At 45.6% G+C, this 26,024-nt stretch overlaps 2 protein-coding genes across 2 annotated transcripts in view; both read right to left on the bottom strand.

Annotated features, from left to right (window-relative positions):
• VWA3A (von Willebrand factor A domain containing 3A) overlaps window positions 1-6,902 on the bottom strand; it is a 43,196-nt gene extending 36,294 nt beyond the window's left edge. Inside the window, exons 1-5 of the mRNA XM_070955114.1 lie at window positions 6,868-6,902; window positions 5,795-5,921; window positions 5,347-5,471; window positions 4,425-4,490; window positions 604-658 (exon numbers count right to left, since the gene is read on the bottom strand). Of these exons, the coding sequence (XP_070811215.1) occupies window positions 604-658; window positions 4,425-4,490; window positions 5,347-5,471; window positions 5,795-5,921; window positions 6,868-6,902 (408 nt within the window). The remainder of the gene's footprint in view (window positions 1-603; window positions 659-4,424; window positions 4,491-5,346; window positions 5,472-5,794; window positions 5,922-6,867) is intronic.
• Window positions 6,903-13,948: 7,046 nt separating this feature from the next.
• The window catches only part of MOSMO (modulator of smoothened), a 31,649-nt gene continuing 19,573 nt past the window's right edge, over window positions 13,949-26,024 (bottom strand). The window contains exons 2-3 of the mRNA XM_070955271.1: window positions 21,437-21,649; window positions 13,949-17,565 (exon numbers count right to left, since the gene is read on the bottom strand). Coding sequence (XP_070811372.1) covers window positions 17,381-17,565; window positions 21,437-21,649 — 398 coding nt within the window. The 3' untranslated portion in view covers window positions 13,949-17,380. The remainder of the gene's footprint in view (window positions 17,566-21,436; window positions 21,650-26,024) is intronic.

Raw genomic sequence — 26,024 nt, 5'->3', positions numbered from 1 at the left:
TCCTTGTGTGTCTAATCACACTTGGCCAATAAAGAATTCTATTCTATTCTATTCTATTCTATTCTATTCTATTCTATTCTATTCTATTCTATTCTATTCTATTCTATTCTATTCTATTCTATTTAGTTTAGTTTCAGCCAATATACCTAAATCATCATGTTTGCTTCTGGTTTAGGGTATGGTGTGAATTCTGTTTCGAATATTACTCTATGTTTGTGTGTGTGTGAATGTGCCTGCAGTGAACAAAGCAGCCAGCCAGAAATCTCACAGATTCAATCTTCCCATTCATTCCACCCAGATTTGCTATTAGAGACAGAACACGTACTGTATATATTGCTTCACAGGGCTTCACAGCCCTCTCGAAGCGGTTTACAGAGTCAGCCTCTTGTCCCCCAACAATCTGGATCCTCATTTTACCCACCTCGGAAGGATGGAAGGCTGAGTCAACTTTGAGCCGGTCAGGATCGAACTGCTGGCAGTCGGCAGAATTAGCCTGCAGTACTGCATTCTAACCACTGCGCCACCAGCGCTCGTAATGAAATTACTATACAATTTCTCTAATACTGGAACTATCGTTTAACCATTTTTTTAAAAAAATATTACCTTCTTCGATCCTCGGAGAAGCCAACGCATCCTCTTGTCATATAGATCGATAGCCCTGAAGATAAAACATAACACCCCCCGCAAATATAAACAATGCAATATATATATATATATATATATATATGTAGGTCTTTGGTTATTCGGGTCTTCTCCCACGTAAAATTGGAAGTGTCTTGGCGACGTTTCGACGAAGTCTCATTCGTCATCTTCAGGCTGGTGTTCTCGGCTTCGTGCTTCCAGGAGCAATGTGAGATCGCAGCTGTCTCTTCCTTTTAACTGCTAGTGGAGGTGTGAGCTGATTGGGTGGGAACTTGGCTGTGTTCTGATTGGGTGGAGGTGTGTTCTGATTGGTTAGGGGCTTGGCTGTGCTCTGATTGGCTGGGGTTGTGTTCTGTTTGGGTGGGGGCTTGGTTGTGCTCAGCTTAGTCTGAGTTGCAGGGGGATTTGAGCTGGTGAGCTGCGTTGTTGTTGTTTGGCTTCGTGTTTGTGGCCGTGCGAGCTCTTCATGGTGGGTGTCAGTCTGCTTCATGTATGGATTGGAGGGGTTTAAAGTGGCTAATGATGCAGCTGCGGTCTGGCTTCTGGTCCTTGGTCGTGGCTCATTATCAGTGTGGGTTTGAGTCTGCTTTCTGCGTGGATGTGTGGTGGTGACATCAGGTGTGGCACTCGTGAGTGTGGGTCTGGTGTCATTCGTCGTGTTAGGGACTCGTTTGTCAATAAGGGCGGGTTTCCAAATGGCTGGTAGGCGGGAGGTATCGTCTCGTTTGTTCATGCTGTGTGGGCGTTTTTCTATCTCAATGGCTTCTCTGATTATTCTGTTGTTAAAGTGTTCAGTTTTGGCGATAGTTCTGGTCTTTTTAAAGTCAATATCATGTCCTGTGGCTTTAAGGTGTTGGACCAGGGAAGAAGTTGGTTCCTCTTTTCTGACTGAGTTCTTGTGTTCTTCTATGCGTGCACTTATTCGTCTGTTGGTTTGTCCGATGTATGTGGTGGGGCAGGCGGTGCATGGGATTTCATATACTCCTTGATTTTCTAACTCAATTTTGTCTTTGGGGTTCCTTAGGATGGTGGATATTTTTCGGTTTGTGCAGAATGCTGTCTTGATGTTATGTTTGTGGAGGATTTTGCTTATTCTGTCTGTGGTGCCTTTTATGTATGGGAGGAGGGCCTTGCCGTTTTCTTGTTCTCTGTCTTGGATTTTAGTGGGGGTTTCTTTTTGGATTAGGTTGGTGATCTTATTTCTTTGGAATCCATTGGATGTGAGTACGTTAGTGAGGGTGTGTAGTTCGGTTTTTAGGTGTTGTTCGTCAGCTAAGCGTTTTGTTCTGGAAATGAGTGTCTTGGCTACAGAGTTGATCTGGGCAGGGTGGTGGTGTGAGAGTGCGTGCAGATAGCGGTTTGTGTGTGTTTTCTTCTGGTATATAGTGTGTCCTAGGGAGCCATTGGATTTTCTGTAGACTAAGACATCCAGGAAGGGAAGTTGGTTGTTCACTTCTGTTTCCATGGTGAACTGTATTTTGGGGTGTAGGCTGTTGAGGTGTGTGAGGAAGTTGTCCAGTTTTTCTTTCCCATGTGGCCAGATTATGAAGGTGTCGTCCACATATCTGAGCCAGAGTTTGGGTTTGTGATCGGATTTTTCTAGAGCTTGGGTTTCAAAGTATTCCATATAGAGGTTGGCAATGACAGGTGAGAGGGGTGATCCCATGGGTGCTCCTTCTGTTTGTTTGTATTTCTGTCCATTATAGATGAAGTATGTACTTCATCTATAATGGACAGAAATACAAACAAACAGAAGGAGCACCCATGGGATCACCCCTCTCACCTGTCATTGCCAACCTCTATATGGAATACTTTGAAACCCAAGCTCTAGAAAAATCCGATCACAAACCCAAACTCTGGCTCAGATATGTGGACGACACCTTCATAATCTGGCCACATGGGAAAGAAAAACTGGACAACTTCCTCACACACCTCAACAGCCTACACCCCAAAATACAGTTCACCATGGAAACAGAAGTGAACAACCAACTTCCCTTCCTGGATGTCTTAGTCTACAGAAAATCCAATGGCTCCCTAGGACACACTATATACCAGAAGAAAACACACACAAACCGCTATCTGCACGCACTCTCACACCACCACCCTGCCCAGATCAACTCTGTAGCCAAGACACTCATTTCCAGAACAAAACGCTTAGCTGACGAACAACACCTAAAAACCGAACTACACACCCTCACTAACGTACTCACATCCAATGGATTCCAAAGAAATAAGATCACCAACCTAATCCAAAAAGAAACCCCCACTAAAATCCAAGACAGAGAACAAGAAAACGGCAAGGCCCTCCTCCCATACATAAAAGGCACCACAGACAGAATAAGCAAAATCCTCCACAAACATAACATCAAGACAGCATTCTGCACAAACCGAAAAATATCCACCATCCTAAGGAACCCCAAAGACAAAATTGAGTTAGAAAATCAAGGAGTATATGAAATCCCATGCACCGCCTGCCCCACCACATACATCGGACAAACCAACAGACGAATAAGTGCACGCATAGAAGAACACAAGAACTCAGTCAGAAAAGAGGAACCAACTTCTTCCCTGGTCCAACACCTTAAAGCCACAGGACATGATATTGACTTTAAAAAGACCAGAACTATCGCCAAAACTGAACACTTTAACAACAGAATAATCAGAGAAGCCATTGAGATAGAAAAACGCCCACACAGCATGAACAAACGAGACGATACCTCCCGCCTACCAGCCATTTGGAAACCCGCCCTTATTGACAAACGAGTCCCTAACACGACGAATGACACCAGACCCACACTCACGAGTGCCACACCTGATGTCACCACCACACATCCACGCAGAAAGCAGACTCAAACCCACACTGATAATGAGCCACGACCAAGGACCAGAAGCCAGACCGCAGCTGCATCATTAGCCACTTTAAACCCCTCCAATCCATACATGAAGCAGACTGACACCCACCATGAAGAGCTCGCACGGCCACAAACACGAAGCCAAACAACAACAACGCAGCTCACCAGCTCAAATCCCCCTGCAACTCAGACTAAGCTGAGCACAACCAAGCCCCCACCCAAACAGAACACAACCCCAGCCAATCAGAGCACAGCCAAGCCCCTAACCAATCAGAACACACCTCCACCCAATCAGAACACAGCCAAGTTCCCACCCAATCAGCTCACACCTCCACTAGCAGTTAAAAGGAAGAGACAGCTGCGATCTCACATTGCTCCTGGAAGCACGAAGCCGAGAACACCAGCCTGAAGATGACGAATGAGACTTCGTCGAAACGTCGCCAAGACACTTCCAATTTTACGTGGGAGAAGACCCGAATAACCAAAGACCTACATACAAACACCCGCGAAAACCTGAGAAAACATATATATATATATATATATATATATATATATATATATATATATATATATATATATATATATATATATATATATGTTTTTCTTCTAGCCAGGTTTTCCCTACGTAGCCTACGTAACCTGGCTAGAAGAAAAAAAAAAAAAACACACACACACACACACATACATACATACATACATACATATATATATATATATATAAACACCTTGTGCTTCAGATGGGTGGCGAATAAATTGAACAAATATAGAAAGTATGCTAATGCTAGCTTACTTATTTCGTACGGCCCCTTCCCTGAATCACTTCGGCAAAAATTCTGTCTTTAAGTGAGGAATTATAAAATAAATGGTTTAGAGGAGACTTTACATATCTTTCTTGGTTTTTTTTTAAGGAGACTGACATGGGATACTCACATTTGTAATTGAGATTCAAAACTGTTGACCTCCTCTTCAGTAAACTCCACTGTATTGTCATCACCCCTAAAGGAAAACATCCCATGGTGAGCCAAGAGGAGGCGCTGTCATGCCCCCCGTCGGAGCCTGAATTCATAGAGGAGGACGAGTAAGAGCTGGGGCCTTTGGAGGAATGTGGGGAGGAGCAGGACGAGGCAGCCCCGGGCCTCTCGGGCTTGGGATGGCTTGCCAGCAGGAGGAAGGGGGTCAGGACAACCGAGAGAGGTCAGGCAGTGGAGATGAGGAGCGACTGAGCTCAGGCGATGAGCAAGGTCCACCCCCTCCTGATCCCCGAGCACGGAGAGTGGAGAGGAGATGGGAACAGCACAGGCCGACCCGACAACTCGGGAGGAGAGCGCCCCGCCGCTCTTCACAAGGCACACCTGGGGACTGACATCTACGGAGAGGCTATGGGGAGGGGCGTTTGTCAGGAACAAACGTTGAATTTGTGGAGTTTTGTGTGTTGTTGCCGACGTCTGGAGTTTGCAGGACTGCTTGCCTTCTTCCTTGCTTCGTGGATCTATTGCCTTATTCCTTGCCTTGCTAGACTTCTTGCTTTGAAGCTGTTGTGCTAACAGTGTTTTGCTGGACTACTCACAGCCAGAGGCTGGTGTGTGTGTGTGTGTGTGTGTGTGTGTGTGTGTGTGTGTGAGTAAATGAGTGCTTTGCTCCGGGACTTGCCATAAAAGTGGGAGCGTTTCAGGGACAGTTGGAGCAATAAACTATCAGCTGACAGTGTTGCCTACCAGCTGACAGTGAACTATCAGCTGACAGTGTTGCCTACCAGCTGACAGTGAACTATCAGCTGACAGTGTTGCCTCCATGCCTTATCCCGGGTCGTCACAGGCGCAAGCAACCATACACGAACAGGACTCACACTTACGCGGTAGCACTGCCTTTCTTCATCAAATCCTCGAGAGAGAGTTGCAAGTTTGCCAAGCTGTAGACCTGAATCCAATCGTCGGTGGCTTTTAAATTAGCAAACATCACCTCCGTGTTCTTCAGCCGCTGCGGGCAAAACACAGTGAGATGTCTGGTGAGATTCGAACTGCCAAATTGCAGGCAGCCGGCAGTCAGCCGAAGTAGCCTTGCAGTACTGCACTCTAACCACTGCGCCACCACGGCTCTTGTGGAAATGTGGCAAATCGGTCGTTAAAACGGGGCAAAAGTCACTTAACAACGGTCTCGCTTAACAACAGAAATGTTGCGCTCCCTTGAGGTCGTACGTCGAGGGCTACCTGCAGAGATCGATAGCACAAGTCTGCTTCTAACCGGTTCCTAGTTTCACCGATATAGTACGGTCTCCATCGTGAACAGGAATATTCACTTACCATTAAATCGTGCGTTTGGTTAACATGGGTGACTAGCAATCCTTGGTCATCCGCAAGATCGGTGATCTGGACGTCCTGCCATGATTTCTGCCTTTTGGGTGAGCAGGCCTTTGAGTCTGGGTTTGCGCTGCGAAAAAAAATAAACCATCTTGAGAGATAACAGGTTGGCACTACACTCGCCTTACGCTGCCACCTGGACTTTCCATCACGGGTAGTCCTCGACTTAAGACCGTCCTGGAGGCTTACGACCAGGGGTGAGTTCTAAATTTTGTTACTACCGGTTATGTGGGCGTGGCTTATTTTGTGGGCGTGGCTTGATGGTCATGTGACAATTCTTTAGGATTTAGCAGAGGTACTGGTCTACCAGGCTTTTAACTGCTTGCAGAGCTGTACCCGTCTACTCATTTGTTTTTGGAGGCACTGGTCTACTCATTTCTTTTTGGAGGCACCAGTCTATTCATTTGTTTTTGGAGGCACTGGTCTACCCATTTATTTTTGCAGGTACTGGTCTACTCATTTCTTTTTGGAGGCACCAGTCTATTCATTTGTTTTTGGAGGCACTGGTCTACCCATTTATTTTTGCAGGTACTGGTCTACTCATTTCTTTTTGGAGGCACCAGTCTATTCATTTGTTTTTGGAGGCACTGGTCTACCCATTTATTTTTGCAGGTACTGGTCTACTCATTTCTTTTTGGAGGCACCAGTCTATTCATTTGTTTTTGGAGGCACTGGTCTACCCATTTATTTTTGCAGGCACCAGTCTACCCATTTGATTTTGGAGGCACCGGTCTACCCATTTGTTTTTGGAAGCACCGGTCTACCCATTTGTTTTTGGAGGCATGTTTTTTTTAGTTGCTAGGACTCTGAAGCAGGTTTGCACTAACCACCACCTCTGGTGCAAGGCTGCATCGATGCTTGTAGACGCACACAATTCTCCTCCACTTTCTAAGACCGTTGAAAGTCAATAAAAGTCACCTTTCCCTCCCCGCTTTTTCATAGCCCTTCTCAACTTCCAAGCTGGTGTCTTCCCACCCATCGTCCCAAGCGGAGGTGATCCGAGATGCGAGACTCACCAGGCGTCTGCCATGCTCTTGCACACCTCTTCCATGTGCAGCTGATGCTCTTCGGGCCTTTTGAGTCTAGTCTCTGGCTGGCCCTGTGTTTTCTATCTCCAATAGCAACGGAAGCAACCATTCTCATCAGGGAGGGAGGGAGGGAGGAGAAAGAGGTGGAAGAGGGGAAGGAGAAAGGTGGAAGGAAAGGAGGAAGGGGAGGGGAGGGGAAGGGAAGGGAAGGAAAAAAAAGGAGAGGAGAGGAGAGGGGAAGGGGAAGGGGAAGGGGAAGGGGAAGGGGAAGGGGAAGGGGAAGGAAAGGAAAGTAATGGAAAGGAAAGGAAAGGAAAAGAAAAGAAAAGAAAAGAAAAGAAAAGAAAAGAAAAGAAAAGAAAAGAAAAGAAAAGAAAAGAAAAGAGAAGAGAGGGGAAGGAAAGGAACAGAATGGAGAGAAGAGAGGAGAGGAGAGGAGAGGAGAGGAGAGGAGAGGAGAGGAGAGGAGAGGAGAGGGAGAAGGAGAGGGGAAGGGAAGGAAAGGAACGGAAAGGAAAGGAAAGGGGAAGGAAAGGAAAAGAAAATAGAGGAGAGGAGAGGGGAAGGAAAGGAACAGAATGGAGAGGAGAAGAGAGGAGAGGAGAGGGAGGGAGAGGGAGAGGAGAGGGGAAGGGAAGGAACGGAAAGGAGAGGAAAAGGGAAGGAAAGGAAAAGAAAAGAGAGGAGAGGAGAGGGGAGAGGAGAGGGGAGGAGAGGAGAGGGAGAGGGAGAAGAGAGGGGAGGGGAAGGAGAGGAGAGGAGAGGGGGAAGGGGTAGGGGAAAGGGAAGGAAAGGAACGGAAAGGGGAGGAAAGGGGAAGGAAAAGAAAAGAGAGGAGAGGAGAGGAGAGGAGAGGAGAGGAGAGGAGAGGAGAGGAAGAAGGACTGGGCAATGAACAGGCAAAGAGCCGTTTGACAGGTCTTCAAGAGCTGGCCCACCGAAAAAGTTCCAGGAAGTATTTCTATGTACTATAAAGCGTGGAAAATCCATTTTTATTGCTCTGTGCCCTCCCTGCACGACGTAATCCTTTGTGTACAGTATTAATACTGATTTTTTTTTTTAAAGGAAGTCCATTCCAAGCAAGAGTGGAAAACCTCTGGCAGTGTTTGAAACCAGGACACAGGGTGACACAAGGGCCAGCTTTTGTGCAAAATGGTGTGTGTGTATGTGTGTGTGTGTGTGTGTGTGTGTGTGTGTGTGTGTGTGTGTGTGTGTGTCACAGAGTCCACCCCCTAGGACCTGGGTAAAGAACCCAGGTATATGTGTCCGCTTGCTTTGAAATGTGTGATTCATTTGCCCTGTTTTAGGACCTTTCTTGCCGTGGACTTAAGTGAATCGTTGCGATTGTTAAATTAGTCGAGTTGTTGAAGTGACTCTGGCTTCCCCGTGGACTTGGCTTGTCAGAAGGTTGCAAAAGGGGATCACGGGACCTCAGGACACTGCGACCGCCATAATTACGAGTCAGTTGGTAAAGGGTCTGAATTCTGATGACACGACCATGGAGGTGCTTGCAATGGTCAGAAATCTGTGAAAAATAGCAATAGCACTGAAGACTTATCTAAAGGTAAAGGTTCCCCTCGCACATATGTGCTAGTCGTTCCCGACTCTAGGGGGCGGTGCTCATCTCCGTTTCAAAGCCGAAGAGCCAGCACTGCCCGAAGACGTCTCCGGGGTCATGTGGCCGGCATGACTCGATGCCAAAGGCGCATGGAATGCTGTTCCCTTCCCACCAAAGGTGGTCCCTATTTTCCTACTTGCATTTTTTACCTGCTTTCGAACTGCTAGGTGGGCAGAAACTGGGACAAATAATGGGAGCTCACCCCATTATGCGGCACTAGGGATTTGAACCGCTGAACTGCCAACCTTTCGATCGACAAGCTCAGCGTCTTAGCCACTGAGCCACCGCGTCCCTAAAGACTTATATACCGCTTCATGATGCTTGAAAGTGGTTTACATAGTTGGCTTTCCTTCCCCCCCCACCCCAACAATCTGGGTCCTCATTTTACCCACCTCGGAAGGATGGAAGGCTGAGTCAACCTTGAGCTGGTCAGAATTGAACCCCTGGCAGTGGGCACAGTCAGCCTGCAATACTGCATTCTAACCACTGCACCACCACAGCTAATCAGCAGTAGCTCTTAGACTTATATACTGCTTTACAGCCGTCTCTAAGCGGTTTACACAGTCAGCCTATTGCCTCCAATAATCTGGGTTCCTCGTTTTACCGACCACGGAAGGATGGAAGGCTGAGTCAACCCTGAATGTTGGTAAATTGCTTTTTTTCAGGGCTGTTGTAATTTTGAATAGTCACTAAATAAATGATTGTAAATCAAGGATTACCTGTAAAGGGTTTTGGAGGTGTTTGCGGCAGAAATCTGAGATTGTGAAGGGCCCTGAAAGGCTGTAGATGTTTGCCTGAAGCAAAGATAATGCTAAGAGGACTATACCGTATTTATTTATCAGATTTAAATATCCGCCCATCTCACAAATATGTCTCTGGGCACCACAGATGTCATCAATCTTTGGAAGAGACAATAAGTAAATAAATAATCTATCATCTATCTCTATGTCTGTCATCTATCTACCTATTTTTCAATCTCTCATCTATTTTTCTATCTATGTCTCATCTACCTACCTACCTATCCAATTATCTATTTTTCTATCTATATTTCTCACCTATCTTTCTCTTTTTCTCTCATCTATTTTTCTCTCATCTATATCTATTTTTCTATCTCTCATCTACCTATCTATTTTGCTATCTATATCTATTTTTCTATCCATCTCTCATCTACCTATTTTTCTTTCTTTCTATCTATCTATCTATCTATCTATCATCTATCTATCTATCTATCTATCTATCTATCTATCTATCTATCTATCTACCCTGTTTTCCCCAAAATAAGACATCCCCTGATAATAAGCCCAATCGGGCTTTTGAGCATGTGGCAATAAGGCCAAACACTTATTTCAGGGTTCAAAGAAATATAAGACAGGGTCTTATTTTCGGGGAAACACGGTATCTATCACTCATGTATATCCATCTACTTTTTTATCTATCTCTATCTATCTACCTACCTTCATTTTACTATCTATCTATCTATCTATCTATCTATCTATCTATCTATCTATCCATCCATCCATCCATCCATCCAACCATCATCTATACCTATCTACTTTTTTATGTCTCTCATTTACCTACCTACCTATCTTTATTTTTCTATCTTTATTTTTCTATCTATCTATCTATCTATCTATCTATCTATCTATCTATCTATCTATCTATCTATCTATCATCTTGGGGAAGGGAAAAGGAAGCTTTGAGTTCTGTTTTTGATGTTTTCATTGTTTTTATTAGAAACCGGAGATCCACTTTTTAAAAAAAAACAAAAACAAAAACCACCAGACACTTATATAATTGGAAGTGTCATGCGCTGCTGCTCCATTTTGTCAGAAAGCTCTTAGCTTGTCTATTTTAAAGCTTTTCCAAAAGCACTTCAGCCCTGAGGATGAGTTTGCCACAATCAACCATCGGTGTTTAAAAAAAAAAAAAAAAAAAAAAGATTTGGAAAACAAAAGAAAGAAAAAAAAAAGCAAATCAAGCCGCACGGATTTCTTTCAGTAGAGAATTTATTTTGATAAACTTGCTCAATAACAAAAATACAAGTGAGGAAAATCATGTCCGTTTTATACAGTCTGTATTAACAAGTTGTTGGGAAGTTAACCGCAAAAAAAAAGAAAAAAGAAGAAAACAAATAAAAGTATGCACCCCCCACCCCAACCGATTAGAAAACAATTATTTTGGAGTTGCAGGATGGGACAGCAGTGGAAGGCGGGAAGGGAAGGGACCACTGCAAAAGCCCAAGTATTTTAAAATCGCACAGGGAAGCAAATCTCTCAATGAAATTTCATTTCCTTCAGGTTTTGTGTCCTTCACAAAGTTGTCATACTTCTAAACAGCAGCATACCGAACAGCAGCTGATGGGTGAGGGGAAAAGTTGACTTTCTCCAAAATGCCCCAATAAGTGAAATTTGCAAGAAAAATGCCTAGGGGAGACTTAACTGCTGTAAATTTATATCGGATGCACTTTAGCGTTGGCTAAGCTTGTCAAGTGAGGCAAAAAACTGGGCTTTCCTATATTTTAGAACTACAACTCCCGCCACCCAGTCCAGCCGCCAAACTTTGTTAAGGATGGTGGAAGCTTCATATCAATTCTCTAGAAAAAGCTACCTGGGAGAAGGTTGGCTCAGACTCGCTCCCAGCTCCATTAAATCATGGAGAGCAAATTCTGGGTTTTTTTCCCTCTCCCCAGGCGTCGAACTACAATTCTCAGCGGCCTTCAATGAACTGGAGTTAAATGGGAGGTGTTACTTCAGCACCTTCTGGATAAGATACCAGTCTTCTTACACAAACACACACCCCAAAAATGTCTTGAATGCCGCTGGGAAACAAACTCGGGTTTATTTTGCAGACTAATCCAACTTTGAGATACTTTGATGGAAGACCTCCTCCGCCCAAAAAAAATGCTTTAAAAAAAAAAAAAACTTGGCTGCATAGATAAGAATCACACAAGCTTGTCAAAGATGAATGCCCAAAAAGAATATCTGATTGCACCATAGCTGGAGAAAAAATAAACATTGGATTCCCCTTCCCAAGAAATTAGATGTTGAGGCATCAACGAAACAGCAGCTAACTCTTTCCCCGAGGTTAATAAAATTGCCTTTATCAAATCGATCTGGCAGTTTTCAAAGGCTTGGTGCCAATCTTTTCGCCAACCTCGGTCCGTATGAATTGCTTGGGACAAGATAAGTTAATGCGGAGAGAGCCAAATGGAGGGTGCAGACATTTAAAATCCAAGTTAAGACCTGTGGTTGTTTAAAATAATAATAAAAAACAAACAAACGTACCCCAGGATTTAAGAGGAACGAGGCATAATTCATAGCACACACTTGACTCCGAAGCTTTTACAGGCGGCCTTCTCGAACCTGGTGCTCTGCACAAACTGGATTGGGGAAGGCTGCGAGCAGTGAAAAGAAATGCACACGTACGCACACATACACACGCACACACACACAGACATACACACACACACAAGAGGGATCAGATGTCCCCACCCCACCCCTCCCGGAAACCCCCAATGCAACAGACAGAAAACTGACAGACATTTGCACCAATTTTCTTTAAAAAAAAAACTGTTTTATATACAGTTTACAAGATATGGCCTTTCTGCTATAAATTAATACTGCACACTTTTGCGATTCTATTTAAAGCAAGAGTTGATTCCCCCCCACACACTTAAATTCCTCCCCCCCTTTTTTTTAGAAAAAATAATCGCGGGGATTTATTTTTTTCCCTCCCCTTCCGAGAAATGGTTTGGTGTCAACATTAAAGCCAAAAAAAATGTAGGCCTACTGACTGATGCAGCTCTGGGTGAGACGTCCATTCACATAACAAGATGGGATCCAGGACCGGAACGAGAGTGCGTGGATTCCTTACGGTTACAGGCACGGTGATCGCGGAGTGATTTCCAGAGCATCTTGGCGACGTTTCGACGAGGTCCCACTCGTCATCTTCAGCCTGAAGATGTTTCGTTGAAACGTCGCCAAGATACTCTCAATCTTACATGGGAAAAGACCCGAATATACCAAAACTTGCATATCTTTCGCCTTTCAGCTTCAATCCAGGAGCCTTCAAGCAGTCCCATTTTATACCAAATTTATATTTGCTGATAAAGAAATAAAGGGAGACTAGTATAGCTCTATTTCAAGCTATTTAGCTCTCATCAGCTAGCCATACCCTTACTCGGATTCGAACTATGGCTAGCTGATGAGAGCTAAATAGCTTGAAATAGATCTATACTAGTCTCCCTTTATTTCTTTATCAGAAAATATAAATTTGGTATTATATATATAAAGAGCGTAAAAGAAGTCATTTTGCTGTGGCGAAAACGTCACAGTTCTCGGTTTCTGTGATAATGTGTATTTGTTAAACTCGACAAGACGGGCTTTCTTAGGGCCACGGAAGAAACTTCACGTGAATTTGAGGTGGGTGGGGAGTCCATCCACTCCGGCCATCTACTCAGCAGAGGATGCAAATCCGCAAATATTTTTGCTGGTTTCTTTTGCGGATAGCGGTCCTAATGTTAGCTCAACATAGCTGTTTGTCAAAGACGGCTAAGACGCTTCCCTGGCTAACATTTTCTACAAGGCCTGCTTGTAGGATATGTGGGTGAGCTGGTTCTCCCCTTTTCTTAGGCATTTTCCAAAAGGAAACTAAAAGCAGGGTTGAAAAAAAAAATGGAGCTGCTTGCTTTCTTGAGGCCCATCCTGATTAAAAATGATTTCAGGAGTTGGGTTTTTGCCCCACGGATTTTCGTCTTACGGAAGTGGGGCAAGAGAGTGGGATGATGCCTAAGGGAATAGACTGAGAGACCTTCTCTTCTTCTCAAATTATCTAGGTCAGGAGTCTCCAAAGTTGGCCACTTTCACACTTGTGGACTTCAAGTCCCAGAATTCCTCAGCTAGCCATGCTTGCAAATTTAACTTGGGCCGCTTTGTGAACTTCAAATCCCAGAATTCCCCAGCCAGTCATCCTTGCAAATTTAACTTGGGCCGCTTTGTGAACTTCCAAGTCCCAGAATTCCCCAGCCAACATGGGAATTCTGGGAGTTGAAGTCCACAAGTCTTAAAGTGGCCAACTCTGGAGACCCCTCGTCTAGGTACTGGTAATCCTATCATGTGCCCTGCCAGAGAGTTAGGAAGAGACTAATAAAAAAAGAGAGAGAACCAGAATCTACCTCTGTTAAGAGGTGTGTGGAGGCGAAAATTCAGCACCGGATGTGAAGAGTGGCAAAGAGAGCAATTTGTGCGTTGAAGGGAGAGGAAAAGGATGAGGACCTAGCCTGCTGCTCTTCCTAAACTGTGAACGGGCAACCTGCAACTGATGATGTGCAGCCTCGAGGCTCTAGAAAAGGGATTGCCAAACTTGGCGACTTTAAGACTTGTGGACTTTAACTCCTAGAATTCCCCAGCCAGCCATGCTGGCTGGGGAATTCTGGGAGTTGAAGTCCACAAGTCTTAAAGTCGCCAAGTCTGGGGACCCCTGCTGTAGAACATCTGTGTAATGAAACCCCAGTAACATCATGCCAGGGCTCCGAAGCACATTAGCTTGTGTCTTTTTAAAACGCAGCTCGGTAGGCAGATGTTTTTAGTATCAAGAGCTCAAGAGGAAAGGTGCCACGGCCCAACCGTGCCACGGGGCCAACCTACAACTGGCGTGAGACATTGTGGAGAACGTCTTGCAACCGGTTCCGCCAGGCTCCATCTTTAGCAGCCTTTGAAGCCTGCTCCAAAGGGAAGGGGTGGAACTGCCGACAATTGGCGGTGCGTTTTCCAGGGCGGGGGAAAAAAAGACATGAAAACGACGGCACGAACTCTTAAAAGCAGCACGAAGACCTCATTTCCATCCAACAGAACCAAGCAAAGACTCACATATACACACAAACCTTACGAAAGGGGGCGAGAGAGAAAAATCCCAGCCCTGTCCACCTGTGCAACCTGTTTTTTTTCTTTTTTTTGTGCTGTCTCTCGACCGCCGTGGCCCTTACCCTCCCCTAAATATTTGTTAGCCCTAGCTCTTGACCTGCAAAAGGGTAACCTGCTTCTGTTTGCAGCCGTGATTTTAACTAAGAGTTCATTTTTATTTTATTTTATTTTTGTTAAAAACAACAGTCCGGCATCTACAGAACTTGGTGTTCTGTCTGCAGAGATAAATATCTTCAGGACTCACTGCTAACGCCTGGCAAACCTTAAGATGCTCGACCTTAAACCAAACGATTTCACAAAGCCATAAAAAAAAAAAAAAAGGATTAAAACTCGCCCGTTTTGGAGAGGAGAAGGGGGAGGAATCCTTCTGCCAACTGAAAGGACAGACAATATGCTCCGACAACAAAAGGAAACGCAAGTCACCTATTCCGGTTTAGAAATGGAATCGCGGTCACCCACAAACTCGGTTAACCAGAAGCGCTTGCAAACCAGGCCTTGGAAGTGATTCCTTTTAGCGCCTCCTGTGTGCTATTATCCACAAGATAGGATCCTCAGTGCCAGTAGCAGCCAGGATGCCAGTGCCAGGATGCACACGCCTCCTTTGGCTGCCAGATGCTCAACCCTCGTGATGGCGAACCTATGACACGCGTGCCTGAAGTGGCACATGGAGCCATGTCACCTGGCACATCGCCCGTTCCTCTTCCGGGTTTCTGGCGCGCATGCACACGCAACAATCAGCTGGCCTTCGTGCGTGCGGCAGTGCTGGAAACTGGAAGAGCTCGTCTTCCGTTTTCCGGTGTGAGCATGCGTGCCGGCCAACTGATTGGCGCGTGTGCAGTGGCAGTAACCGGAAGTCTTGCTGGCCGACGCACATGCGTGCACCGGAAACCGGAAGTACCTTATCCGGCGCATGCATGCCCCTTGGGAAGCTCCTCTTGGTCACGGCCCTGACTTCCTTTTCAGCACTAGGTGCCACCCAATGGTGGGTTGTTCCTGGTTCGCACCGATTCGCAGGATTATCAGACGCAGGGTTTCTAACACAGGACCGTTGAGTCCGGCATGACAGATCTGTACTGTCGCTTAGCTTGCTTTGGGTGACGTGTGTTGCCACACTGATGCTGCTGTGTGCCCAGTTTTGGTTTTCGTGGGCCAAACGGCAAGAGTATCGGACATAAACCGAGGAGGCGGGGCCCGTATCTGAATGTTAGCGATACTATCATTAATCTGTCGAGAAAGACATTACCTGCAAAGACCCCTGAAAGCAGACCAGGCCATTAAAAAAAAAAACACCTGCGTTATCTAATAATCACCTTTGTTCTTTTGTGGAATAACAACAGAAGAGTTAATACTTTCAAAGTGGGGGGGGGAGGAGGAGAAAAAGGCTTGGGTTTGCTTTGCTGTAGCTTTTGGGCGCTGTTTGGGGTCTATCTCTATCGGAGACGCTCGTGGCAGATTATCTGGGCCAAAAACCCCACCATGATTGCAAAGAAAAAAAGACCTCTTAAAAGAGGAGAGGCTCCCACGATTCACACCGCTTAAATGATGCAGTTAAATTGTTGGGTCGAATTTTCCATCGCTGGGGTCGGAGCTTTCAAAAAGGAGACATGATTTCATCTTCGACCATCAAGACTCAAATCAAGGAGGAGGAGGAAGAAAAGCAGAAGGAGAAGGAAGAGGAGGAGGAGGACCAACCCTCTTAGCTTGACTTAAAATTGCACCTAAGAAGGCATGGAGTTGTTGGTACTTATCATAAAAATCTATCAAAAGCAAGGGCTGCTACAGCGAATGAGGTATACTGAAGACTTTCTCAACGATGCAGATTTCAAAGAAATGGCTTTCTTTTCTTTCTTTTTCTTTCTTTCTTTCTTTCTTTCTTTCTTTCTTTCTTTCTTTCTTTCTTTCTTTCTTTCTTTCTTTCTTTCTTTTTCTTTTCTTTCTTTCCTTCCTTCCCTTTCTTTCTCCTTTGCAAGCCCTAGTGTTACACACATTGTTTTCATTAGTGTCGGTCAGCATGTACGCATATGTGCGTGCTTGTGTGTGAATACACATACATAGACATTCGGTGTACTGCATCATACATATAAATTACACACACACGCACGCATGCACACCTACACACACGCGCACACACATATAAATACATATGGAAGAGTTTCTCAGCCCCACCTGGAGTCACCGGGGTCATAACCGTGAGCGAGGGTGGCGAGCAGACGGATCTTCGTAACAGATTCCCCAAAAATGTCTTTTGATCTACCGGCTTCAGGATGCAGCTAACGTGAGACTGATTACTTGTGTGCGTTGGGGGGGTGGGGGTGTTTTAACACGGGGGAGGGGAGAGGAGGGGAGAGAGAGGGAAGGATTGATGGCAAATGCTTCTTGCCTATCATAGAAGGAAGATGCTAAATCTCTTAACAGTTGGGTGAGGCCCAGCCCCACCCTTGGCAAACGCCCGTCCAATCAAAGTGCATAAATACTTTTTTTTTGAGACTTTCAATATTGTCAGATCATTTCGAAGAGGGGGGTACAGTACGGTGATGCGGAAGGAGTCGGAGGGACAGGAAGGGGGGGAGGGGAAAGAAAAATAAAAAAAGGAAATAACGCTGTAGAGTGCAGGAAAAAAAAAAAAAGAGCTTTTCTTCCACACGAGGTCCGATCACAGTGCACACCTGACGACGTCCAGATGCTGACGAGATGAGTTGCGGTTGTTTTGGTTTCGGTGATGGGGGGAAAGACTCTCCGTAAAAAGGAATAATTATTATAATAATAATAATAAAAGTTCTTCTTCTTTAAAAAAAATCCAAAGTGCATAGTGAGAACAGAAGAAACCTCCTCGTTTCCGGTAAGACTGCGACGGCGGCCTGACCTTAGCATCTTCCCGCGGAAGTGCCAGACGACGTCCTATTCTCCTTCGTGACCGTACACCCGCTCCCCCCCCAGAAAAAATAAAGTACGGAAGCGGTCGTCAGCCGGGTAAGCACACTTTGCCAGCAAACAGAAGTCCCACTATCGTAAAGAAAATAGATAAAACGAACAGTACGTAAGACGAGCCCACCACGGTGTTGTTCGGAAGTTTATACGGCTGGCCTCCTACTTCGTTGATGTAAAATCCTATGGGAAATATTAAGGCTGCCATACAGAAAAGGATCACTGGGGGAAGAAAGGAAGGAAAAAGAAAGAAGGAGAGAGAGAGAGAGAGAGAAAGAGAGAGAGAGGGAGACAAAAAAAATCAGATTAGTGGAAAAAAATTGTACCCATGGCTAAAAATACAGGTAGTTCTCAACTTACAATCATTCATTTAGTGACCGTTTGAAATTGCAATGGCAGTGGAAAAAGTGGCTTATGAGAGTTTTCCACCCTTAACGACCGTTGCAGCATCCCCGTGATTATGTGATCAAAATTCAGACGCTTGGCAACTGACTCGTATTTATGACGGGCCCAGTGTCCCGGAGTCGTACGATCCCCTTTTTACGACCTTCTGAGCAGCAAAGTCAATGGGGGAAAAGCCAGGTTCACTTAACAACCGTGTGACTCACTTAACAATGGCAGGGATTCACTTAATAAATGCGGCAAGGAAGGTCGTAAAGTGGGGGACTTCACAAATGTCTTGCTTAGCAACAGAAATTTTGGGGTGAATTGTGGTCGTAAGTTGAGGACCACCTGCACATGTTTTTAAACATTTTCTTAAATGTAAAGGCCAGTATTTTTCAACATTAGCAACTCTTACGATGTCAGGACTTCAACTCCCAGAAGTGACTTGTTTAGCAACATAAATTCTGGTTCCCGTTGTGGCCATAAGTGGCGGACTATCTATATCTTCTGCTGACTGCCAATTACCAGCAGTTTGGCAGTTCGAATCTCACCAGCCTCAGGGTTCACTCAGCCTTCCACCTTTTGAGGTGGGTAATATGAGGACCCAAATTGTTGGGGGCAAGAGGCTGACTCTGTAAACCGCTTAGAGAGAGCTGGAAAGCACTGTGAAGCAGTATATAAGTCTAAGTCCTTCCTTCCTTCCTTCCTTCCTTCCTTCCTTCCTTCCTTCCTTCCTTCCTTCCTTCCTTCCTTCCTTCCTTCCTTCCTTCCTTCTTTCCTTCCCTCCCTCCCTCCCTCCCTCCCTCCCTGGGGTTAGAATGCAGTATTGCAGACTATCTCTGCTGACTACCAGGAGTTCGATCCTGATCGGCTCAAGGTTGACTCAGCCTTCCATCCTTCGGAGGTTGGTAAAATGAGGACCCACATTGTTGGGGGCAATAGGCTGACTCTGTAAACCACTTAGACAGGACTATAAAGAAGATGGTATGGGAGCAGCTCTGCAGCGGACATAAAAGCTCTACAGAGAATTATTAAAACTGCCCAGAATATCATCGGGCTCCAGCTACCAGCCCCGGATGACATCTTCGCATCTCGCTGTTTGAGGAAGTTGCACAACATTCTCAGAGACTCTTCCCATCCTGCTTACAATCTTTTTGGACTGTTGCCTTCTGGCAGAAGATACAGAACAATTAAAGCTCGGACCACACAACTTCTGAATAGTTTTTATCCCAGAGCTATAATTGCACTCAACGATGAACTAAAGGGACACCATCAGTGAGCTGTTCGATAGCATTACTTGGTCTGTTGTGTGGATGTTTGGGTGGTTTAGGGGTGGGGAATTGTGGTGGGTGGAAGTGTGTTTGGGGATTGTTATGTATGTTGGCTTGGTTTCTGGGTGTTATGTGAATTTTGTTGTATGGATATACTGTGTATATACATACAATGACAATAAACTTTATATAAAGCACTATGAAGCTGTATGTAAGTCTAAGTGCTATTGCTGTATCTCCCCATCTGACTCTAAAAGCGAGCAAACTTCGGTTTAGTAGAATGTCAAACAGCCGCTAGAGGGCGTTTAGAGCTTGCTGTTAGTCTTCAGGACATAACTCTGCTACCCCAGAGATGTCCAGTTGGGGATTATGGGCGTTGGGAGTCCAGCATTTGAAGGGGAACATGGACCTGGATAAAGCAGCAGTCGAACAAAGGAAGCACTAAGCAGTATCTTCTGCACAGGTTACTCTTTTGAGATTTGACAGACAGACAAATCCAGAGTTTGATCACCTGTAAAGTAGATTGCAGATCACAGGAAGTTCTACCAGGTTACAGGTAATCCTCAACGTATAACCAATCACTTAGTGACTGTTTGAAGATACGCCGGGCCTCCCCAGAGATACTTACGACCCCGTTTTGAAGTTCTAATGGCCCCCACCCCCTGCAATCCCGTGATTGTATTTTGGCCACTTAGCAACCAGACAAAACCAATCCGTTTGCATCGTTCCTACTGTCACGCGACCACGATTTTCAGCAAGACGAATTAAACTTGGAACTGTATATCTAGATTCAAAATCTGGACGTTCTATCACCTGGATGTTTCAGGAAAATCAACCAATGGGATTTGGGGGCAAAGCCTTCCCAATTTCTAGCCTGTTTCTAGCGGTTCGGTAGCTCTTTAAAGGAGGAAAATTGGAGGGGGGGACTTAAAACTTCCAAGGGGAGGGAACTGTATGTCAGCACTTCAAGCTGCATTTACTCTAGTGCTGACATAAGAAGGAGAAGCGGAGGCGTCTGGAAAGGGACGTTTGACTTTTCACCTACTTATTTTCCCTGGAGATAATATCCCCTAGGAGATGGGATGAGAGGGGGGAAATTCCTTTGAGCTGGAGCAGTAGATTAGGGGTAGAATGACTTTGAAGAGGGCCAATGAGTGCAGGGGAGTGGGGAACGGAAAGGGAGGGTTTTGGGTCTGGAAGTCAGTGTTGGCTACAATGAGTCGGATTTAGAATGTTGTGCTCAATAAATGGGAGTTTTTATCAAAGACTTTGTTTGAAATGCAATTTATTTGAGACAACCTCGAAACTTGACACTGTAGTTATTACAGGAAACCTTTGACTGAGAACTATTCGTTTAGTGACGACGGCCCCGAGAAAGGTGACTTGTGACTGTTTTTCACACCTGTGACCAACGCAGCATTCCCCATGATCAAAATTCAGACGCTGGCATGAATTTATGATGGCTGCAACTGTGACGCTTATGACCCTTGTAGCAACCTATGGTGACATGCTCTAAATTTGGCAACTGGCTCCTATTTATGACGGTGGCAGAAGGGATCACCTTCAGTCAAGCAAAGCCACTGGTCCTGTCGCTGGGAAGAAACCTGGGTCTCTCTGCAGGCTTTTGGGAGAAAGAGAAGGAGCTGCGGGTTTCTGAACGGGCAGGGAAGGTCTCTGTGGGCTTTTGGAAAGCTAGGGAGTGTTGAGATCCGTCAGCAGCCTGCGGAGCTGGCAGCAGATTCGGACAGTGAGGAGGTTGGGGAGAAACATGGGCCAGTCCTGGAGTCTGGGGAAGGCCCGGACGAGGGCTTTGTGTCAGAGGCAGAGATGGGGCCAGGGCCATCTGGGAGTGATGCACAGACTCCGGAGCCCCCAGAGTCGGACAGTAGAGAGGCAGAAGAACAGGAGGAACCTGTTCCTAGTGCACGCATGCGCAGAGCTGCCAGAAGGGAAGAGCAGCTAAAGCGAAAGGGACAACTCAGGGAGTAAGGCCAGGAGATGATTGGCCCATCCCATAAGGCTTAAAAGAGAAACAAAGGCACTTGGGCCTTTTGCAGGAAAGCAATGTTTGTTTTGTTTATGTTTTATTTGATTTGTTTCTATGTTGCTAACTCTGTTTCCAGTTGGCATCTCATTTGTTTCTGAACTACGTGGGGCTTTGCCAAGTAAGGCCTTTGGCAGGGTGTCAAGGAAGATAAAGGTTGGTGATTATCCCGAAGGACTTGTTCCGAAGGACTTGTTTTGCAACTAACTGGGACTCAGCTGGGAATGAACGTAATTCTCAGCTGCTACAATAAAATAGGTTTTTTTGGGACTAATTGTGTATTGTAATGACTCAGTAAGCCTAGGTCACAACAGGGAGATCTTGGGAAGGAGGTGCTGATTTTCCCCAAACGCTCCCTGCCCTCTTTGGTTTGTTGAGTGGAGAAGAGACTTACTTCCAGTGAAGGCTATCCAGCGTGCATATTTCGTCGCTTCCCGTCGCCAGTGAGAAGCCACCAGCAAGCCACAGGTGACAGTCAGTGAAATGATTCCCATGATGATAAAAAATAAAGTCGTGATCCACTCCGGAGGCAGCCGTGGAGGAATGCAGGTCCTGTCACGTCCATGGATGGTTTGACACTGTCGCACAAGGCCAACTGTGAGAGCACCTAAAATGACAAACACACACACACACACAGAGGTAGACAATTGTGGATGTTAATTAACGTACGTTCTGGAAGCGGGGGACTTCCTAAACACCCGCCTGTCTCGGTTTGGCTTCCTCCATCTTAGACAAGAATGGACCTGGTTTTCACCACAGCTTCTTTGGGTGAACTAAGAGGCAGTGGTGGGATTTAGCTGGTTCTGACGAACCGGTAGCGGTGAATACGGTAAGCTCCGCCCACCCACCCGGACATAATGCCGTCCTATTTTGCCACGTTTTGGAGGCCATGTGCATGCATGGAAGGCACGTGTGTGAGCAAAGAGCAGGCACAGAAGGCCGAGCATGCATGGAAGGTGGCACGTACAAGCGACACGCAAGCGCGCGCACTCACATTTGCGAACCGGTAGGGAAGGTAAGTGAATCCCATCTCTGCTCAGAGGTCTTGGTGAAGATGGCTGAATTCCACTTCCCCCTCTTCTCCCCCCCCCCCCAACCTCTAACCTCTAACCTGGTAGAACTGCCTGTGATCTGCAATCTACTTTACAGGTGATCAAACTCTGGATTTGTCTGTCTGTCTTTATGTCGGCCCTCTCAGGTAACACAATCAGGTGAGCTAATTCTACTTTACTACAAGGCTACACTAACAGAATCGTGCAAATCTGAAGGTAGAAACTTCCCACTGCTGTTTTTTTTTAATGTATTTATTTATTTATAGGTTTTTCTTTAATATACATAAGTGCTTAATGAACAGCGTATTATCTGAGTCAATTTACTTATACATAATAATAGTAGTAAGTTTGTTAATTTATATATTAGTAATACTTTCATCATTTTTCTTATACATGGTAATAATCTTATATCTTCTAATTTCTACCTCTATAAACTAACGGTTGATAGAACGAATCCCCATGTTAAGAAATATTCTGTCTCTTCCTTGTCCTTTATCTTTAATGTCAATCTATCCATTTCCACAGTCTACCGTGTTTCCCCGAAAATAAGACCCTGTCTTATATTTTTTTTTAACCCCGAAATAAGCGCTTGGCCTTATTTTCGGGGAGGTCTTATTATTTTGGGACGTGTGGAGGTAGATGGGGCTCCTCTTGCCTTCTTACCTGATTTCCAGCTCTGCATTTAAATATTTTCAGGGGGGAGGCTTATTTTAGCCCATGCGCTCAAAAGCCCGATTGGGCTTATTATCAGGGGATGTCTTATTTTCGGGGAAACAGGGTAGTATTTTTTTAAATTATATTTTCATCTGTAGGAGTTTCCTCATTTTTCCAATATTGTGCAAATACAATTCTCGCTGCTGTCAAAATATGTAGTATTAAGTATACATCCACCACTGCTTTTAAGCGGCTGATCAAGTAAGGGGTGGGGTTCCTTCCTAAATTTCTTCCTCCAACCATTAAGCCACTGGGGGCTCCTGCTTCTCTTCTCTTCTCTGGTTTCCTAGCAAGCATTTCTTCCCCTCCTCTCCCAAGGTCCTCTACACATTCCATTACATTCTGAGAACACGGATGGAAACAATTCAGGCAGGTGTGAACCTAACTAGTCTGACCGTCTTATACAGGTAATCCTCGATTTATGACCCAAACTTTCTGTTGCTAAGTGAGACAGTTGTTAAGTGCCCCCATTTTACTACCTTTCTTGCCACATTTGTTAAGCGAGTCGCTGCGGTGGTTAAAATTAGTAACAGGGTTGTTAAGTTAATCTGGCTTCCCCGTTGACTTCGCTTGTCAGGTGATCGCCAAAGGGGGATCATCTGACCCTTGGGGGATATTGCCACTGTCGTAAATGTGAGCCAGCTGCCAAGCATCCCAATTTCGATTAGGTGACCACGGGATGCTGCAAGTGAGAAAAACGGTCATAAGTTGCTTTTTTCAGTGCCATTGTAACTTTGAACGGTCTTCCGGGTGCGCTTCAAGGTGTTGGTTATCACCTTTATAGCGCTCCATGGCATAGGACCTAGTTATCTTCGAGACCGCCTGCTGCTACCGACGGCCTCCCATCGACCCGTGCGCTCCCACAGAGAGGGCCTCCTCGGGGTGCCATCAGCCAATCAATGTAGGCTGGTGACCCCCAGGGGGAGGGCCTTCTCTGTGGGGGCACCTACCCTCTGGAATCAGTTGCCCCCAGAGATAAGGAGAATCCAAGACCTCGGTGCCTTCCGCCGTGCCCTTAAAACTTTCTTTTTTCATCAAGCCGGGCTGGCTTAACATATTTTTTAATTTTTAATTGGTTTGTCATTTTAAACTGGGGCCAAATTAGTATATATTCTTTTAATTGTTCTTAATGTTTGTATTGTATGTTTTTATCTGGCTGTACACCGCCCTGAGTCCCTCGGGAGAAGGTGCGGTATATAAATTTGAAATAAAATAAAATAAATAAATAAATAAATGAACAGTCGTTAAGTCAAAGACTACCTGTATGTGTATTTCAGTTTACAACTGGGGGGAAAAAAAATGTAATTGGCTTAAACATACAAACACCCAAACATTGAGCCAGGTCGGGTCAGTTTAAGGACAAAGGGCTTCTTAGCTTAAGCCGCTGAAGCCGAACTGGTCTCTTCTTACGCAGTAGTAAGGTGTAGCCATGGTATTTGTGGCGGGCGTAAATATTTAAATAGCTTGGAAAGAAAGAGAGCGGCTTCCTGGAATTACTTTGGAGTGGAAAGAGAGTGGAGCTTTCTGCGCTGAGGTTTTCCAGAAAGGAAACTATTTCAACTCCCCAAAGTAAAGACACTGACACAATCACTGGCTGGAGTTTGTTTGGCAAGGACCAAGTTGGGGTGAAGGCCAACAACTCCTTCAGGCTTTGCCTCCCAAGTCGGAAGAAAGGAGAACGTTCTGATCCACCTCCGCGGCCAGATGCTGGCCAGAAACTGTCTCCTTCTACTGGGTTGGTGCTAGGAACATCTGCTCATCATCAGAACCCAAAGAAAAAGAAGGCCGGATAAACAGGAAGGAAGGAAAAGTCCTGGGGAAGCCAATGAAGGACCCACCTACTTCAGTCTGGAGACCTACCAACTGAGCTCATTTTTTCGATGGTTGAAACCATAGTGTTCCTCTGGCACTAATACCAAAGGAGAGTATCAAAGGTTTTCAGGATTTTTCCCTCTACATCCAGGAATGGGCTGCTGGGGGTTTGGGAGAACCTCTAAGTAAGATTCTGTGCAGTTCAGAGAACCCCCCAATCCCACTTCTGGCTGGCCCCGCCCATCCTGCCCCACCCCTCCCAAGAGTTCCCATTTTGGATGCAGGTAAGTGCAGGGCATGTGCAGAGGCTCGGGGAAGGTGAAAAACGGGCCTACCGGATATTCGGGAAGGGCCTCCGGAGCCTGGGGAGGCCGTTTTCACCCTCCTGGAGGCTCGAGGAAAGCCTCCGGAGCCCAGGGAGGGCAAAAATGCACACATCCCACGGTGGTGCAGGACGCCGACTAGGCCACGCCCACCCTGGCCACACCCACCCAGCAACCAGGCAGAGAACCCCTTTCTAAAATTTTTGAAGCCTACCCCTGCTTGGAACCCTGACATGGCTGTTTCCAGCCTCCAGAGGGCCTCCGGAGCCTGGGGAGGCCGTTTTCGCCCTCCTGGAGGCTCGAGGAAAGTCTCCAGAGCCCGGGGAAGGCAAAAACACCCCTCCACCATGGTGCAGGAAGCTGACTAGGCCACGCCCACCATGGCTACCCCCACCCAGCAACCGGGCAGAGAACCCCTTGCTAAAAATTTTGAAGCCCACCCCTGCCTACATCTTAGTCTAGTTTGCAACCATTACTCTCTTATCCAAGTTCTAACCACCAACCACCTTTAGACCCCAGGGATGTCCAACCTCAGCCACTTTTAATACCTGCGGACTTCAACTCCCAGAATTCCCTGGCCAGCCATGCATAGTTAAGAGAAGAGCAGAAGGCGGAATCTGAAGCTGAATTATGAACGGATGACGAATGTGTAACTGCCAAAATGCACACGCTTTTTTTTTTGACATTTGAAACAGAAGAAGTGAACAAGGAAGAAGAACATATGTCTTGCTCACTTGCCAGGGACAATAAATATTTGTTTTGTTCCTAGACAGCCTTAGGTAACACAACACTTTGTAAAACAAAGTAGCCATAACAATCCAAACAACACAGCACCAACAAATACAAAAGCTACTATCGTGAAATATTAAAGCTTAGACTAGATTAAAAAGAAGTAGATTTTCTCACTCTCTCTACACACATACACAAACACACTCGTCAGTATTAACAGGGATGCACAGTAACAAATATATCTTTTTTAAAAAGAACCCTACTGCTGATCAAAACTGAACGAAACTATGCCTCTTCCGAGAGGATTCACTTCCCTAGCTTCTTGTCTCAAATTAAACTACCGAACAGAATT

This window comes from Pituophis catenifer, unplaced genomic scaffold (assembly GCF_029215685.1).
Source record: "Pituophis catenifer annectens isolate HBS135680 unplaced genomic scaffold, rPitCat1.0.hap2 SCAF_16, whole genome shotgun sequence".
Classification (NCBI taxonomy): domain Eukaryota; kingdom Metazoa; phylum Chordata; class Lepidosauria; order Squamata; family Colubridae; genus Pituophis; species Pituophis catenifer.
The sequence above is the reverse complement of the archived record's forward strand: the minus strand, read 5'-3'. Positions and strand labels throughout refer to the sequence as shown.